Source organism: Tachysurus fulvidraco, chromosome 17 (assembly GCF_022655615.1).
Source record: "Tachysurus fulvidraco isolate hzauxx_2018 chromosome 17, HZAU_PFXX_2.0, whole genome shotgun sequence".
NCBI lineage: Eukaryota > Metazoa > Chordata > Actinopteri > Siluriformes > Bagridae > Tachysurus > Tachysurus fulvidraco.
This window is the reverse complement of record NC_062534.1, coordinates 15,297,513-15,314,295: the sequence shown is the minus strand read 5'-3', so window position 1 is coordinate 15,314,295 and position 16,783 is coordinate 15,297,513. Positions and strand designations below refer to the sequence as shown.

At 37.1% G+C, this 16,783-nt stretch overlaps 1 protein-coding gene across 2 annotated transcripts in view; it reads left to right on the top strand.

Annotated features, from left to right (window-relative positions):
- Positions 1-7,528: 7,528 nt before the first annotated feature.
- Positions 7,529-16,783, top strand: part of LOC113635597 (gamma-aminobutyric acid receptor subunit alpha-2) — a 49,048-nt gene continuing 39,793 nt past the window's right edge. Inside the window, exons 1-3 of one of the 2 annotated variants that reach the window (XM_047802685.1) lie at positions 7,529-7,907; positions 8,523-8,603; positions 14,069-14,184. In XM_047802685.1, coding sequence (XP_047658641.1) covers positions 8,533-8,603; positions 14,069-14,184 — 187 coding nt within the window. In that variant the 5' untranslated portion in view covers positions 7,529-7,907; positions 8,523-8,532. The remainder of the gene's footprint in view (positions 7,908-8,522; positions 8,604-14,068; positions 14,185-16,783) is intronic. The other variant, XM_027135114.2, reaches the window with a different exon arrangement.

The window sequence follows — 16,783 nt, the reverse complement described above, 5'->3', positions numbered from 1 at the left end:
GAAAACTCTCTAATAATGGGACATCCCTGTAGTAGCCAGGCTAATGAGTGCATTTGTTTTGGTGTGGAAGCTGACATGCATGACCAATGATGATTCACCTGCCAATGGAGAAATGTACTGTTGTTTGGCTTTGTTCAATCCCACTCAGCGCTGTCACTGTTGAAATGAGGCAATGTCCCACAGCAGCAGCTGCTCATTACAGTGACAAATACACTGTGCCATGCGCAAATACACTATGCTCAAACTGCACTTAATGCGCCTGAATATCACTACGTTGCCATCGCTTGGGAACTCCTATTCACACAATAAAAACAAATAGGCTTTTTCCCAAAAAGAATTTGAATTGAACAGTGCACTGCAACGTGAAGCATTTAGGTGATATACTGTAGCATGTGTTACTCAGGGATCGAAATGCTTATGGAAGAAATACTGAAGCTTTAAGTGATGTGTGTATGTGTTAGGTGGTGGTGGCTTTTTGGATACACTTGCTGTCATGATTGGAATTATGGTGGATGTGTAAGATTTATATAATAGCAATAATTCAAATTTGTGTGAATTGAAATTAAATCAACCATCTATTCAAAGCAACCAGTCTGACGTGACAAACTCATCCAAGTCATATTTCTTTTTTGATTCCTGTTTATTTTGAACTTCCAAGCAGGAACAAACTTTATAACTTTATATGTTGTTGTTCTTTCGGCTGCTCCTTGTTCAGAGTCACCATAGCGGATCATGTTTGATTTGTCACATGTTTTATGCCAGATGCCCTTCCTGGCACAACCATCTCATTTTTATCTGGGCTTGGGACCGGCACTGAGGGTAAGCCCTTCAGTAGCTGGATTAGATCCCTGCCTGGGAATCAAACCTACTGTAGGCCATGGAAATGAGAGCACAGGATCCTGGACTACCAAAAGTCTCAAACTTTATAACTTTATATAACAATATAATATGGAACGATGACAAAAGCTGTATTATTCAGTCACTTGCTAACCAGAATATGACATCTTAATCACCTCAACAGGAAGCATGAAAAAGGATAGCAAAAGCGTGTGTAACAATAGTTTAAACATTCTTAATATACAAATATACAATAAATAATTTAATAACACTTTCAACAACATATTCTCACATTTACTCATTATGTATTATGTCTCTAACACTTGGGTGTTGGTTTTTGTTACATATGGATGTGATTAATTTCATCAATTAATGAAATACCTCCAATAGGTCTTCCATTAGGCCTTTAGATATCTGAAGACAGCTGTTCGGACATCTAGGGTAATTTTATTTCACCACCTACCTGGAGTCTTGATGCGTACCGTCCTTGTAACCTGAGAAATGATGGAATCAGTTTAGCAGTGCTAGAAGAATGGAGGCAGCGTGGTGGGGGGAGTGATATGAGCTTTGAGGTAAGTGGGTGCTGGTCGGTTTATGGCTTTGTAGGCAAGCATCAATGTATTAAATCTGATGCAGCAGCTACAGGAAGCCAGTGAAGGGTAAAGGGAGTGTATCAATAGGGTGAGAGAACATAGGAAAGGATGAGATGTCTCAGTTTATTTCAGGATGAGATGTTTCATTTTGACTTTCAAAAACATCAAATGGCATTTTTTGATTTTATCTAGAGTTTTTCTTAGTATGATTTTGTTTTGTTTTTTTTGCTAGGGTTTCCAGTTTATACAGGATGAGATCAAATCATCATCATATCTAAAATATTAAATAGCCAAACACCACATTATATATTTTTAATGCTATAATAACGTCCACTTTTCTTGGGATCAGGTCAGGACTTTGTGCAGGCTACTGTACTTGTTCTTTCACATTCTAGACAGTTGGTTAAACAAGACAGATACTTTTGGCCATATACTCTATCTATCTGTAGTGTAGCAGATTTTGTAATTTAGCTAGATCACTTAGATAACTAATGAGGCTTGCTAACTTCAGAGGACTGAATGAGATTTCAGACTGCTTCAGAACTACAGTAGCTAGGGCAAAATCATAATGGGGCAGAATGACTACATCAACATGTACAGCACTTGTTACTCTTGAATACTTGGGTATGTTTTTTGGGTTCAGACCTCGGTACGCATCTGTCTACTTATGTATGATTTCTTCATAGTACTTTCCCCTTGATGTTACAACAGCCTTACAATTTTATTTGTAAGATTATTTTTAACATTTGTGAACTTTTTGATAGCACTGCTTCACACACACAACCACACAAAATTAAATCCCGAAACAATGTTACAGGACATGCAATATACTTCAATACCATACAGTACAAGACAACAGCAGAATTTAATGCAGTGCATAAATGACTTCACAGTTCAGTAGACATAGTCAATATTATGCATATTACAACCACAGTGAAAATTCAACACAAACAGCGGAGAGAGTAAACAACAAGCAGCAGGAGGTAGCAGTAGCAGTTATCAGAGAGTATTTACTGTTCTTACATTTTCAGTGATCACAAGAGTCTTCCAGAGGAACTACTACAATAAAAAAGTTATATAGTGGGAATATGTAGTTAGAAATTTTCTATCTATCTATCTATCTATCTATCTATCTATCTATCTATCTATCTATCTATCTATCTATCTATCTATCTATCTATCTATCTATCTATCTATCTATCTGTCTATCTGTCTATCTATCTGTGTTTTGGTGTTTGACCTTCATGATACAACTGAGGGGACTAAAGGATTTTCATTTCAGATGGTTTGTTGTCTGGAACAAAACTAAACGGAAAAGCAGTGGATTAGAAAAAAACAACGAAAAACAATATTAAGAGCACAACACATATTTTTTTTTTACTTTTTTGGTAATTAATATCTTATCCTGAATCTGCTATCTATAACTATGTAATTCACATGTAATATATCTAATAAATTTCATAGCAGTTCTTTTTGTATTTCTTTTTGTATGGTTCCTTTATCTGTTATTTGTCATACCAGCATTGTATTGTGTTCCTTTGTAAAACAGAAAGGATGATATGATGAGTAAGTGATAATTGAAAATGATTATACAGTACATATCATGTACATAAGCTAAATTCTATAAAAGGGATGTAGAAAGAAGGAGCATCTGTTTCTATGCTGGGATGTATATGCTATTATGTGCTGCAGAACACGAAAGGGACATAACTGTCAAAAAAGAATGAAAAGACATACATATAGAGACAATAAGACTACAAAAATAACCTCCAGCTTGTGTTTGTGTGCTTTGTGTGTGTATGAGATTATGTCTGTACATAATAGAGGCGTTTGTGTATTACAGTATATGCATGTCCTTTCAAGAAAACAATTTTTTATAGATGCACATGTACTAGAGACAGAAAATCAAGAGGATCTAAACAGTTTACAATACAGCTACAGCATAATTATCAACTTGAAACACTGGTGCATAGAGTTTCTGATGTATGCTTTGCCTGCCATGTACTGATATATGTTCTTGCAGCCTACTCTTTCACCACAGTGCTACTATGGCTTAAATATTGAAACTGAGGATCACAGAGGCAAAGGGAACAATTAGTTTTTAGACACTGGAACCTGACCAGAGAATTAAATGTGAATTACAGTATGTCTTTATTTAAATGAGCACACTTGCTGGGCTCAGTGCCATACAAAAGCTTGGCCTGCCAGTGCCTGTGAAGAAGCCTGTTTGCTATTCTGCTCATGGATTGTTATTGCTACACTAGAGGTGTATGCTTTCAATATGCTTTTACAAAACTTTGCTGTCTATGTTGTTGGCAAATGGAAATGTCTTGATTTTGTTATTTGTCATGTATTTGATTATGCATTCTGGCTCCGGGTTGTGTGTTGGATTATTTATTTGCCAAGTTTCTCAGTGATGGCAACATGTAAATGGCAGGTACTGAAACAAGATTCAACAGCTTGTGCAGAAATGAGACACAAGGTGATCAATGTGAAACCAAATAATATCCATCTATTTTACACAATCTCTCCATTTTCGTTGCTCGGTTTTTAACACTAACACACTAACTATCAATAAAATTTCACTGAAATTTAATTTAATGATGTGCCCTGCGATGGGGTGGCACTCCGTCCAGGGTGTATCCTGCCTTGATGCCCGATGACGCTTGAGACAGGCACAGGCTCCCTGTGACCCTAGGTAGTTCGGATAAGCGGTAGAAAATGAGTGAGTGAGAGAGTGAGTGAGTGAAATTTAATGACATTTTCAGCAGTGATGATATTCAGTAATGTAAAATCCAGTGAGATGGAAACCTAAATCATTAGCAGACGCACAATTTCCTGATATGCACGGGTTTAGGAATACTTTGCACAACAATTCAAATAGGTTTACATTTAATCTGTATAGTGGCTGTGTATAGCATGTATAAAATAACATATTGGGTGCTACTAGTGAATCCTGAACACCAAGAATTTCCATTGCAGAGAAACTATTTAAAAAATGTCTACAGCTAAATGTTTATGTAGCTTGTAAAGAAATAAACTTGATAACATTGAAATTATGAAACGTTTGTCTTTCAGCTTTGTACAGAAAATGTACGTGATATATTTTAACATTTATTTGATTAGAATATCTGCTCTTAATTATTAAAAGTTTCTTCCTGTTTGCTCACTTGAGTATTTCATTTGTTCAGACAATTCACTGCTAAATGGTGCCGAGAACTCTGTTTCTCAAAACACTTTGGCCTGCAATCATGCCCACCATAGACTACACTTCCCCAAAACATGAGAATTTTGCCATGTTCACAGCAACTGGAGTTTTAGTCATCAAGCACAATTACAGTACAGCAATCATCCTATGTCAAGTAAATATCATGTGCTGAATTTTCTTGTCACAATAAACTTTTGCAAACATTTCTGTATAACTTTCTCAAAGACATGTGGCTTTAGAAGGTTTTGTAGATTTGGCCATTTGGTTTCTGCGTATTTTAAATGCAGATAAATAATTTGAGCATCCGTTTTTTAATACACCTTCTGTGGCAGTTTTGGTATAAAACATTGAGATCTGGTTCCAGTGTGGGGGATTTGAAATGTCTGCAGTCTACATACATTTTTCTACCTAAATATATATTATACATAAATTATATGATACTTAGTAGAGTTTATAATTGGCACAGTTTCAGAGTTAGTCACAATGTATGACCAAACTTTTACCTCATGGTTGACCTTTTCAGTATACAAATTAAAATGCATTCACATCCATTATTCTCTGCCATTTGATATTTTTTTACCCAATCAAGCTCCTTACTACAGTAGTTGTCATTCATTTTGTGTCTGTCTGTGATTCCCCCAAAATGCAGATTGATTTCACAAATCGTTCCCTCCATCCCTGCATTAAATCATACTACAGCAACGTCTATTTCTCTTGGCAGGGAACACAGACTGCACTAAAAACCTTTTGGCTATGTAATCCATAACTGCTGTAAAAATGGTACATTGCTATCTCTGCTGCCACTTCTAGCATGTTTTTAACTTTATTATACACCACAGTTATCAAAAGCATCGAAGAACATGTTATTGCTCAGCAACTAAACTAAACAATGACCTATTTTATCTATGCAAAGTTTCACAGAGCTGTGCTGATTATATTTTGGTTTTGGTTCAGCATACAACCACATTCTCTTTAAAGTTTACCTACGTTAAAGTTAAAGTTTAAAGACGTTACCTTTAAAGACGTCGGCCTTGAAATCAAGTTAGAATATTTTTGCAAATTATGATTTATAATTTCCCTTGCCTGAGACTAAGCAGCCTGTGTTTTAGCACAATGCTTCCCCGTGCACAGAGCAAGGTCCATAACAATGTGGTTTCCAAGGCCACCATGAACACCAGTGGAATGAGTTGGAAAGCAGATTACATGCAACGCCGTCTTAAACAACATGGGTGCCTAACCTTACTAATGCTTTAGTGACTGAATGAATGAAAATCCCCACAGGCTTGTTCTAAAATATAGTTTTACAATACACAAGAGACAATAAACAAAAACAGAAACAACGCCGACCAGTGTAAATACTGTATGTTCAAACAATATTGCATGTGCAGAAATACTGGAATGAACGCAGTGTTATAGAAGCAGTTACCTGAGATATTGTAAAGGATTGTGCAAAACAGCAAACTACTGAAATGTGATACAGCATGTGTAAAATGTATGTTTAAGACTAGTTTATTATGTAAATTTAAGAACGCAACACCCATAGTATTAGAGTCAGAGCCGATCGGCCCTATACGCTCACTGCGCAAGTTGCATAGGGCCCCGCAAATTACGCAAGGCCCCGCTTCCCCCTGCCTCATTTTACAGCGCATGTTAATGTTTACTGTGTAGATGACAATATGAAGCGGAGCTATTTATTTGGCAATGAAAAGAAAAAAAGAAACAAAATGAGAGTGAAATGTGAGAACACCAATCAGGTAAACTTGTGTTCTCTTCAAGTTTGATGTCAGCAAGAGCAAATAACAGTAAAGTTAAGTTGATGTGATTCTGTCTCTAGTCTCTATCTGATTAGCTAAATTAGCAGTGCTGCCAGTGCATCTCTTGGCCTGTCTGTCACACAACAATTTATTGCGTGAACATTCACGTGAATAAACGCCCAAGGCCAACGGTGTTTATAAACGGAAGCTCGATAACCGCGTCGCGTGTGAACATGCATTCATATGCATGTGCAATCCTGCACAAAATGACATGCACGCTTTCCAGCAGCATCTGTGTGGGGACCAGTACAAAAAGTAGCGTGATAGCACTCCTAAATGACAATGTTTATAGTCTCTCAATCAAGGTTACAACAATGTTAATGCAATATGGAAACCAATGGATTTGCAACCAGTGGAGTGGGCATAATGCCAGGTCAATATGAATGCACATCCATCAGTAAATAATAACCATCAGGGATCAAATATTGCTCTCATGCATACTATAAAACACAGTGATACGGTATGGCAAACCATTTTAGCTTTTATACATTCACATGATATGGATTTTTGATATCAAGAATTCAGTACTTCAATTTCAATACTTAAAATGTAAATATTAAGAGTGTGATTTCTAGTAGTAACCATATTTTTGATATCAGGAATTACATTTAAATTCAATTGCTAATATTCAACTCAAAATTCGGAAGTCAGGATCAGCTCTGATTAGAGGTGTAACAATCAAACGATTGGGATTGATGCATCACATTTAAAAAGCAATGATTGAAATGAATCAAGGCAGAAACCTCTATTCTACAACATATACAAAATGTGTGGATCAGTAGAAGGCCTGTCTCAGATTCTGAATAAACTTAGTAACATATTCATAAACATATTCATGCTACTAAATCCAATACAATATCGTTTAATATCGAATCGTTGCATCGTGGAATCGTACCGTAAAGTGTGGAAGAATGAGATGTACCCATATACGGTATACACTAGTACTAACCCTGTGTGTGTCTGTGCATCACGTACTGAAATCAACTCTCTTTAGGACCCAGTTGTGATCCGTTTGTCTTTCCCTGTGTAGTTTCAACTACGTTGAAAAAATATAATAATAATAATAATAAAGAGAAAATCATCGTAAGTGATCATTATTTGGTGCTGTGTTCTGCCATCGGTCGCGCCACGGAAGATTTCCTGAGTTATGCGAGGACATTTTTAAACTCGGCTTTAAGAAATTTGGGGGAATTCATTAACGCACGTTCTCGTGCCACGAGCGCGCTCGAGCCGGTTCTTGGTACATAGCGCGCGCACACACACACACACACACACACACACACACACACACACACACACACACACACACACACACACACACACACACACACACACACACACACACCGTGGCAGCCTGACGGAACTTTAACGTTCTCAAGCCTCCATAGAGATATTTAGCGTTAAAATACATCTTGTTCTCTTGAGCACTGAAAGGACACACTTCAGGAGTATCAGGTGGGTGTTTTAAAAAAAAAAAAAACCAACACAAAACAAGTAATAAAATAAAATAAACAAATACTTTACGTTTTAGACAGGTTTGCATTCACGTGTTTAATTGATAGACGCGTCAACAACTAAATAGCGTCTGCATCTGAAGCGCACGTGAATAACGGGCTGCTGGTTCAACTTGATCTCGTGCCTGAGTTGGAACTGATGTAGAGCACAGAAAGGGATTATTATTATTATTATTATTATTATTATTATTATTATTATTATTATTATTATTATTATTATTATTATTATTATTATTATGTATGCATGCTATTATTATAATTATTATTATTCAACGCAGGGAGGTTTACGTGTAACAGAATACCAAGCCCTTTTGTTACCTTAGTGATTGATGAATTAATTAATTTATTTATTTATTATAAATGCATTGCATTTAAACGGGTTGAAAGCCAGTAATTTATTTACGATGCAACACATCAATCTCAGTATTTCTTGCACGCGTTCTGCCCAGTCTATCACGACAGTGCGCTTTTTATTTGCTTAGCACTGACTCGCTTTTTGTCCTTTGTTTTCTGTCGCTTTGTTTGCATTTTGCATTCAACTGGTTTTCTGTGTTAGGTGTGAAGATATGAGGGAGAAGCTGTTGACGTTTCACCGCTTGGTGTTGTGCATCTCCTTAACGCTATTTTGGAGCACGCGGTAAGAATACAAATCACCTTCTTTGTGATTGTCAGTGTAGTACAGAATTCTTGATCTGTAGTTATAAAGCCCGTTTGAATTGTCATGATTGGTTATTAAGTCTCTCCCATCCGTGAAATCACACCTGTCCAGCTTCAGCCCCCTCTGTGCGTAAAAGGCGCACTTTGCGCTCCAGTAATGCGTCTTGTGTCAGACAGTTCTTGCAGGAACAATGTGTTTTTTGTTTGATTTGTTGTTGTTGTTGTTGTTGTTGTTGTTGTTGTTGTTGTTTTAATCTATGCTTGGTTTAGTCGGAATGAGTAAGTTCATTAAGCGTTTTTAAAATTCCTCTAGGTGGAGGTGTGTAACAGTTTGTTAAAGCAAAGATTGGCATAGGAAAGATCCTCGTGCCAAATTCATTAAACTGTGTGGGAATAAAAAAAAATGCATTATATAACCACAAAATGTTCTACTCCATTTCCTTAACAGCACCAAATAAAACCTCAAACATATTGTAGACAACTATGCTTCATGTAATAGAACAAGCCTTGATGAACGTTAAAGTGTCAGTCAGTGTTTTGGTGACTGAATAAACAGAAAATGTATTTATCTTCAGCAACTTGATCCAACAACACATATTAGATTGATCATATCATTTCAAACCAGTAAGATTTTTCTGTCTCCTCAGTTTTCCCCAACACAATCAAACTTAAAGCAGTCCAGCTAGAAAAAAAACAAAACAAAAAAACAAAAAACAAAAAAACATGCAAACTGGCAACACTGCATGTGAAGTGTTTGTCAAATGATCAAATCAAGCACAATGTAGTGCTTGTTGTTTTAGCATCTGAATGTCTGTTCTTTTCTGCAATATTGATTGGCTCATTAATGCATGGTGTATGGTTTTGTGGAGAACCAGAGAATCAGGTCACTAATAAGCAGGGATGAACTAGGAAGCATGGATGTAGGCAAAATGCCCGAATCCATTAGAGACTTGGTTCCAGATATAAAGCACTAGATGAACTAGACACATGAAGCAATGTCCGTCTGTATTGCATTATTCAATTTCAGTAGACCCTGTTCCAAACAACCCTAAGCTCTATGGCACTATTCTAAATTCATATTTGGGTATTGTTGTCAAGCTTTGGAGCTGGTGTGCAACATATCCAGCTTCATGTTTTGTTCAGTATAGCTTTACATAGCTATAATGACATAACGTCTACATCATCAAACACTTTTAATTGTTTGCATTGATTGTTTTTGTGAGCTTTGAGTGAAAAATAATTTGCTTTGTAACATGATGACCAAGGAATGCTTAAACTTTATTTTCCAAAATCCAAATGAAGTCAATAATCATTTAATCAAAGCCTGTAACAAATTATAAGCTTACAGTACAAATTATGTCAGATGGTGCATCTACAGTACATGCATCCAGTAGTTCCATATAAAAATAGGTGGTGGTAGACATATCGGTTCGTACTGGCTTTAATCAGTTATCCACATGACGTGTTCCATCTGAGATTTAACGTTAATGCTGCCTAATGAAAAATGAAATTAACTGAACACTCTAAAATTACTTCATCTGAGTTTGTTTTTCTCTACTGTGGTTTTATTGTCATTACATTTGCCTGGTTGCTACAGTATCTGTTTCCAGCCAGCAAACCCATTATCTTTGTGATTTGTGGTTTTGTGTAAGAGACTGTCAAAGAACAAAACTGTATCCTATGTCATGCTACAGCATACCCATTAAATGACTGGAATATGCTGGACAGAATGATATGCTTTCCCTTATTTGTATTAAGAATACTATATCACTGCAGAGGTGTAATATTTATAGTTTAGTTATAGCAATTTTATGAGCTTTGACAGCTTGCTCAAGCATTCAGATCAAATGTGAATAAAATTTGCCTGGTGAAAAAGGTCACGGCTGAAGGGGAAAGGTCACAGGATGAGAAAGACGCATTTGCCTCTGGTAGAATTTGAATTCATCTTTATCTAGGTGATCCTTGACCTGTAAATTTGAAAACCTCAGTCTAAAATGCCAATCTATAGTGGAAAGCAAGAGAGCAGGGCTGTTTTCTCTTTGGCCAGTAAAAGCATACTGTAGGGTTGACTGTTCTGTCTTTTATGGTGTTGACCTGGAAAAAAAACTGAGCAGCGTGAGTATAGAAAGGTATGGGTATAAAACTAAGAATATTTTGCATTAATGGTAGAAATGGGGATGAACTTTAAGGAATTCCCATTGGGACTGAATTAATTTTAAATCAACTCGCACCTCCAGGGTTGGGGGTTTGATTCCCACCTCTGCTCTGTGTACGTAGAGCTGTTTCAGGGTTTCCTTCCCTGGTCACAATACATTTATTGTAGGCTGATTGGCATGTCTAAATTAGTGTGTGTGTGTGTCTGTGTGTGTGTGTGTGTGTGTGTGTGTGTGTGTGTGTGTGTGTGTGTGTGTGTGTGTGTGTGTGTGTGTGTGTGTGTGTATGCTTATGTGCCCTGTGATGGAATGGCAACCTGTCCATGGTGTAATTTTCTTTGTACCCCAAGTCCCTGGTATAGAATCCAGGTTCCCTGCAACCCCTTGTGAGATAAGCACTACAAAATGGATGGATAATCATTATAATAACGTGGATATGTGATCCAAATAAAATGACAAAAGAATGTATAATATGATTTTTAAAAGAATAGGTAATTTGTATGGTGATACATACTGTATATGTGTGTAATGGGGCAGTTATGGTGTGTTTACTCTGGATTTACTTTGAGCTCAGAATTTGAGTTCAGGACTTGGGGGCATGTTAATAAGGAATGTGGTGAAATCAATGGGTGGAACATTTATAGTTGACAATAAATTTGCTGATATTGAATGGCAGATCTCAGATGTTATGTTGTTTGGTATCATTCAGCAAGATAATATAATACCATTGTACAGTTATGGTATGACAAAGTTTACAGTGGCTTCGTATAGATTAGAAACGTAAAAAATAAAAACACCTACCTCATGTCAAACTTTATTAGGCTACACAAAAAAGGTAGCCTTGTAGATCTGCACTGTCTATAAAAAAGAAAGGAAATAGAGCTTCAGTTTACATACTAGACCACATTATAGTCTCAAATATGAGTATAAGAGCAGCTCAATCATTTCCATTTACACAGCCAATTTACAAAACCGATTAATGGTTTGGCTCCAAATATGGCTTAAGACCGAACTGTGGTGTGATTTTGCTGGATCATCTAAATAGAGATGTGAGCAGGACAAATCACTAGCCCAGGTGCCTGGGGCACATTTCATATCTGGGAAATTAGTTTATTATTTATTGTTTCTTGTTGGACCAGTTGTATTAACAACCAGAAAAGGAAAACAAATCTTAACTCTTTATTGACGTTTCATTCTCTATGTAGTCTACAACACACATTGATGTGTACTGTACAGTATATATACAGTAGTCGCATGTTTCCGAATCTCACCACCTACTGCGCGATATGCATCAGCCTAAGTATGGTATGAACAATGATATACTGATTTTATTAAGCAGGTATGACGTTTGAATGACAGATGATCTTTGCAGAATGAGGAACATGCAGCTTTGCAAAATCACTGTAACTTACGACTGGTAAATAGAGAGCTGAGCCGTAAGGCGATCCTCGTTCCTACCCTCACCTATGGTCATGAGCTTTGGGTCATGACCGAAAGGACAAGATCCCGGATACAGGCGGCCAAAATGAGGCTGCTACAAGACAAACAGGGTGTCTGGGCGCTCCCTTAGAGATAGGGTGAGGAGCTCAGTCACTCGGGAGGAGCTCAGAGTAGAGCCGCTGCTCCTCCACATCGAGAGGGGTCAGCTGAGCTGGCTCGGGCAACTGTTTCGGATGCCTCCTGGACGCCTCCCTGGGGAGGTGTTCCGGGCATGTCCAACCGGGAGGAGGCCCCGGGGAAGACCTAGGACACGCTGGAGGGACTATTTCTCTCGGCTGGCCTGGGAACGCCTCGGTATTCCCACGGAAGAGCTTTTTACTGCTGAACACCAAGTCTGGGTGTCCCTGCTTAGACTGCTGCCCCCACGAAAATGGATGGATGACTGGATGGATGTAACTTGCAGTACATGTGATATGAGAAGAGAACATTACAGTTAAAATTCTGGCTATTGAATTGACTGTCGTAAGCACAAATTCCCTTCGTAAATATTAATGCATGGATGCTTTACTAGCTTTGCCACACGTTATTACATTCTGTTAGCTACCATTTTTTAGCCATTAGTTTGTTTCCAGGCAACCAGAACAGCGGCTTTCACTTGCCCAGTGGGCGAGCTAATAAATAGTATGCCTTGTCCTCCCCTAAAGAAGACGAAATCCTCATTGTACTCTCACAGCTTGGTAGTTCTCCCAAGCTTCAGTGCTCAATGACCTTTCCCATTAGAAATCACTCTATCCTTATTTACATTCATCATTATTAAGCAAAATCCATTTGCTTCAGGGAATAATTGAGTGAAAGTTATCTGTATTCATTCTCAGATGTATTTAAAGATTTGAAACACAAGCAAATTACTACTAGCAAAAAGTACTCGGCAGTTTTTTTTGATGGCGAGAAAACAGCTAATGCACTGGGTCAGGTTGTAAATGCTATTAGATAATAATATTAGTGTCGGAGCGATATGGAGTGGCTGCTACAAGACAAACTCTAATCACTGGGGAAAAATCATGTGCTCTGAATAGTCACTCCAACTCCACTTCACTTCACACACATGCCTTGGTTATTAGTAGAACAGTCTAACAGAACATAAACTCGTTTATTAATAATGTGGGAATGAAATAGGAATTGAAATACAGTAGGAATAATATAGGAATAAAAACAGGAGTAACAAGAACGTCATTTGGGGTTTCCAGTATATGCTGTGCTTTGTAGTCTGATATTGAACGTGACTCTGCATCAGAATTGCTTGTGCATTGGTCCGGGACGAGATGTGCTTGTGTTCCTTTGTGTTGGCGAGTTGAGGTAAGGCCCAAAATTGTCTCTTTGTCATGTCCTAAGATTTGATGTGACAGCCCACCCTGGAGCCCCATGGGTAGGATTTGTACTTGTGTGAACATCTCAGCCCTTACCATCAAAACGTCATGCAGCTGATATACCAGAGGATCTGTTGCCTAGCTACTGGTCAAAGTTGAGATTAATGCATAATTGCCTTGGTAATGCATCATCCCACTTCCATATATAGTTTTCATATGTTTTAATACCAAACTTAAACCAAGTGCGAATGAACAGTATTACAACTGCATTTTATTTTATTCTGCAAAACATATAGAAAATATATATTTAAAGGGATGGTAGTTAAGTAGGACTGTACTGATAGTAAACTCTTAAGATATCCTTAGTGTGTGCTAGAAAATAACTATCACTCCAGTCAGTATTCTTAAATAATAAGATGCATTTCTGATTCGTCGTATCAGGCAGACATCATGCATATGCTCACCTGTTTGCTTATGTCATTTAGGTCAGTAAATGCAGACACCTCAACAGATGCCTTCAAAAACAATATCACTCTCTTCACACGCATCTTGGACAGACTCCTGGATGGCTATGATAACCGGCTCAGGCCTGGACTAGGAGGTGAGATTTGACACTTATTAACAACATCGCATGTCCAAGTGCTGACTTTGAATTTATAGGTGTCGCAAAAGTTTTTCCGAAACATTTTTTCTGCTTTTTTGCAGTTCATGCTTTAAAACAGGCCTTTAATTAAATTGACAAGCACTCCTAAAAGTTCTCCAAAACTCCTTTGCCTCAGCTTTTAAAGCCTGTGAATAATTTATGGCCCCTTTAAGATTAGATGCCCAGCGCTTCTTCAAGTGTTTCCTCAGCATAATGAACATGCCTGACCACTTTCCTCCTAACAGTTAGTTGAAAACTTCCATTTCTAAAACCACAGTTGCCAACAAGTCAATATTTAATTCGAAGCTTGTTTTTTTGTGTACTGGCATCCTAGAGCTAGCGTGTATCCTACCAACAATCTGTAGATTTGAAGCTTTTCCTCCTGTAACCTGGGATGATGCACAAGCAGGTAAACCTAGGTAAATTGTAGGTACCTACTGAAGCGTAATCAGTTCCTCCAGGATTTTTTGATTTTGCAATTACAGAAATTAACAGAAAATGAAACAAAATTTGAAAGAGCTTGGCTTCTTTTTTCCAGATTTGGGCCAAATCGTATCGTGTAACATCTTTACAACATGCAATCAGTCAAAGTGCTCTTCAATTCACGTGCAGTGAAGATGAGTGCAGCTACCTTAGAAAGTAATTACATACTGTATGTCTTTTTTACTGGTAGTAGTGTGAAATAAGCATCCTGGGCTTGTATTGCAAAATCAAGCATTTTTGAAAAATCATAACAAAATTCTGCAAAATTCTGGAGGGACTGCTTTAAAAAAAAAATACACAAATTGACTCACCCTACAGCAAATTTTACTGCTGAACACCAAAGTCTCACTGCTTTCCAGAAAGAGTTATGCCTGGAGCTCTATTCATAGTCTTTCCACCTGCTTTCATAACAGTTCAGGCCAAATCGAGACCTGCCAAAAACTGGCAAAGAATTAGGCCTAAATAAATGGCAAAATCTATTTACCACCTAAAAACTCTGTAAAACCCTCTACAGGCGTCTATAAGGTCGGTTTTTGTAGACTAACCCACACATTTCCTAGTGGTGAAATTTACTGTTTTCAGTCTTGAGTAGGGTGCATAGCAAGTAGGATCTTACTAACAAACTCCTCAGAGTATTTGATACAGATATAAAAGTAAAAACTGTGAAATGCTGGTTTTGTTTCACCTCTAGACACCGCTCGAACATAACACCCGTTTATCGAGTTCGGTGTAATTACATTTTTCATGGCTTCATGCTATAACACTTTTTGTCAAATTCAGAGACAGTGTCATGCCGAATGATTGTTTTTCTTAGTCAAGCTCCATTCTTTACTGACTTCATATAATCCACTGCTTGTCCAAATAATGTGCTTTTGGTAGTACATTTAACCTCTGTCATTAAGGGATAAAGGGAGACTTTGGCAGTCAAAAGGTCTTGTGATAACTGAACGATTATATGACAAAATTGATAACATTAAATACCATTACACTATTGATTTTCCTTCACAAATAATTTTAATGTTTACTTGATGTTTTTTTGCCTGTCTGGGTGCCAGACTGTGTCAGCATGCTGGTATGCTGGTATGCTGCTTTATCCGTGTTGTTGTCCACAAGCTGTCTGCCTGCCATATCTTAATGAAGCTAGCTTTAATAAGCAGTGGCCATTAGTCATGAGTTGGTTCTCAAAAGATTTACGATTTAAGGTAAAATATTTACTATAAAATATAAACTTTACCCTACAGTTTTCTCTTGTATAAAGTCTTATTTTGTTGTATGGTCGTGGAGCGAGTAGCACCACCTCACAGCTGAGTGTTCACTTCTGAGCTCAAGTTACTTCCTGTGTGGAGTTTCTGTGTGTGTTCTCCCCATGTCTGTGTGGGTTTGCTTCAGAGGTTTCCTCCTACCTTTAAAAAAAAACGTCATTAGATGTGGGCTTGCTGCTCTGCATTGAACAACATCCTATTTGGGATGTGTTCCTGCCTCACACCCAGTGTAGGGTTAAAAAATATAACAAAAAAATAATTACTGCACTATACAATGTTAAATAGGTTTGTCATGTTGCATTAAAAAAACTTATAGGCAATATGAAACATTTTAATTAAAAAAAATGTTTATTTTGTAAATAATTGAATAATAAAAAATAAAAATCAGTACTATAAACTAAATTTCTGTTAAAGTTGTTTAGAGTGAAACTGTTTCCCCTTCTTTCTTTTCATCTTCAACTGATGATCATTCATATTTTAAGACAAATTAGTCCTGGAAAGAATTGAATGCCATGACTACTGGTGATGTTTTTGAACTAGGAAGTGAAATTTTCCATTGCAAACACAATGGACTGATAAACACAGTGAAAGTGTAGTTATAATAAATATGAACACTTTTCGAATGCTTCTCAACCAATCGGTTTAGTGAACCAGAACTGACTCTCATATATTATATAAATTATAACTTTTTAAATAAAACCTTACTGTATTTAAATAGTATAGTAAAGATTTTAAAATACATAAAATCTATTTAAATGAATTACATTAAAATACAAATGCCAAATCAGCAATAAATATAATGAAATCATGTA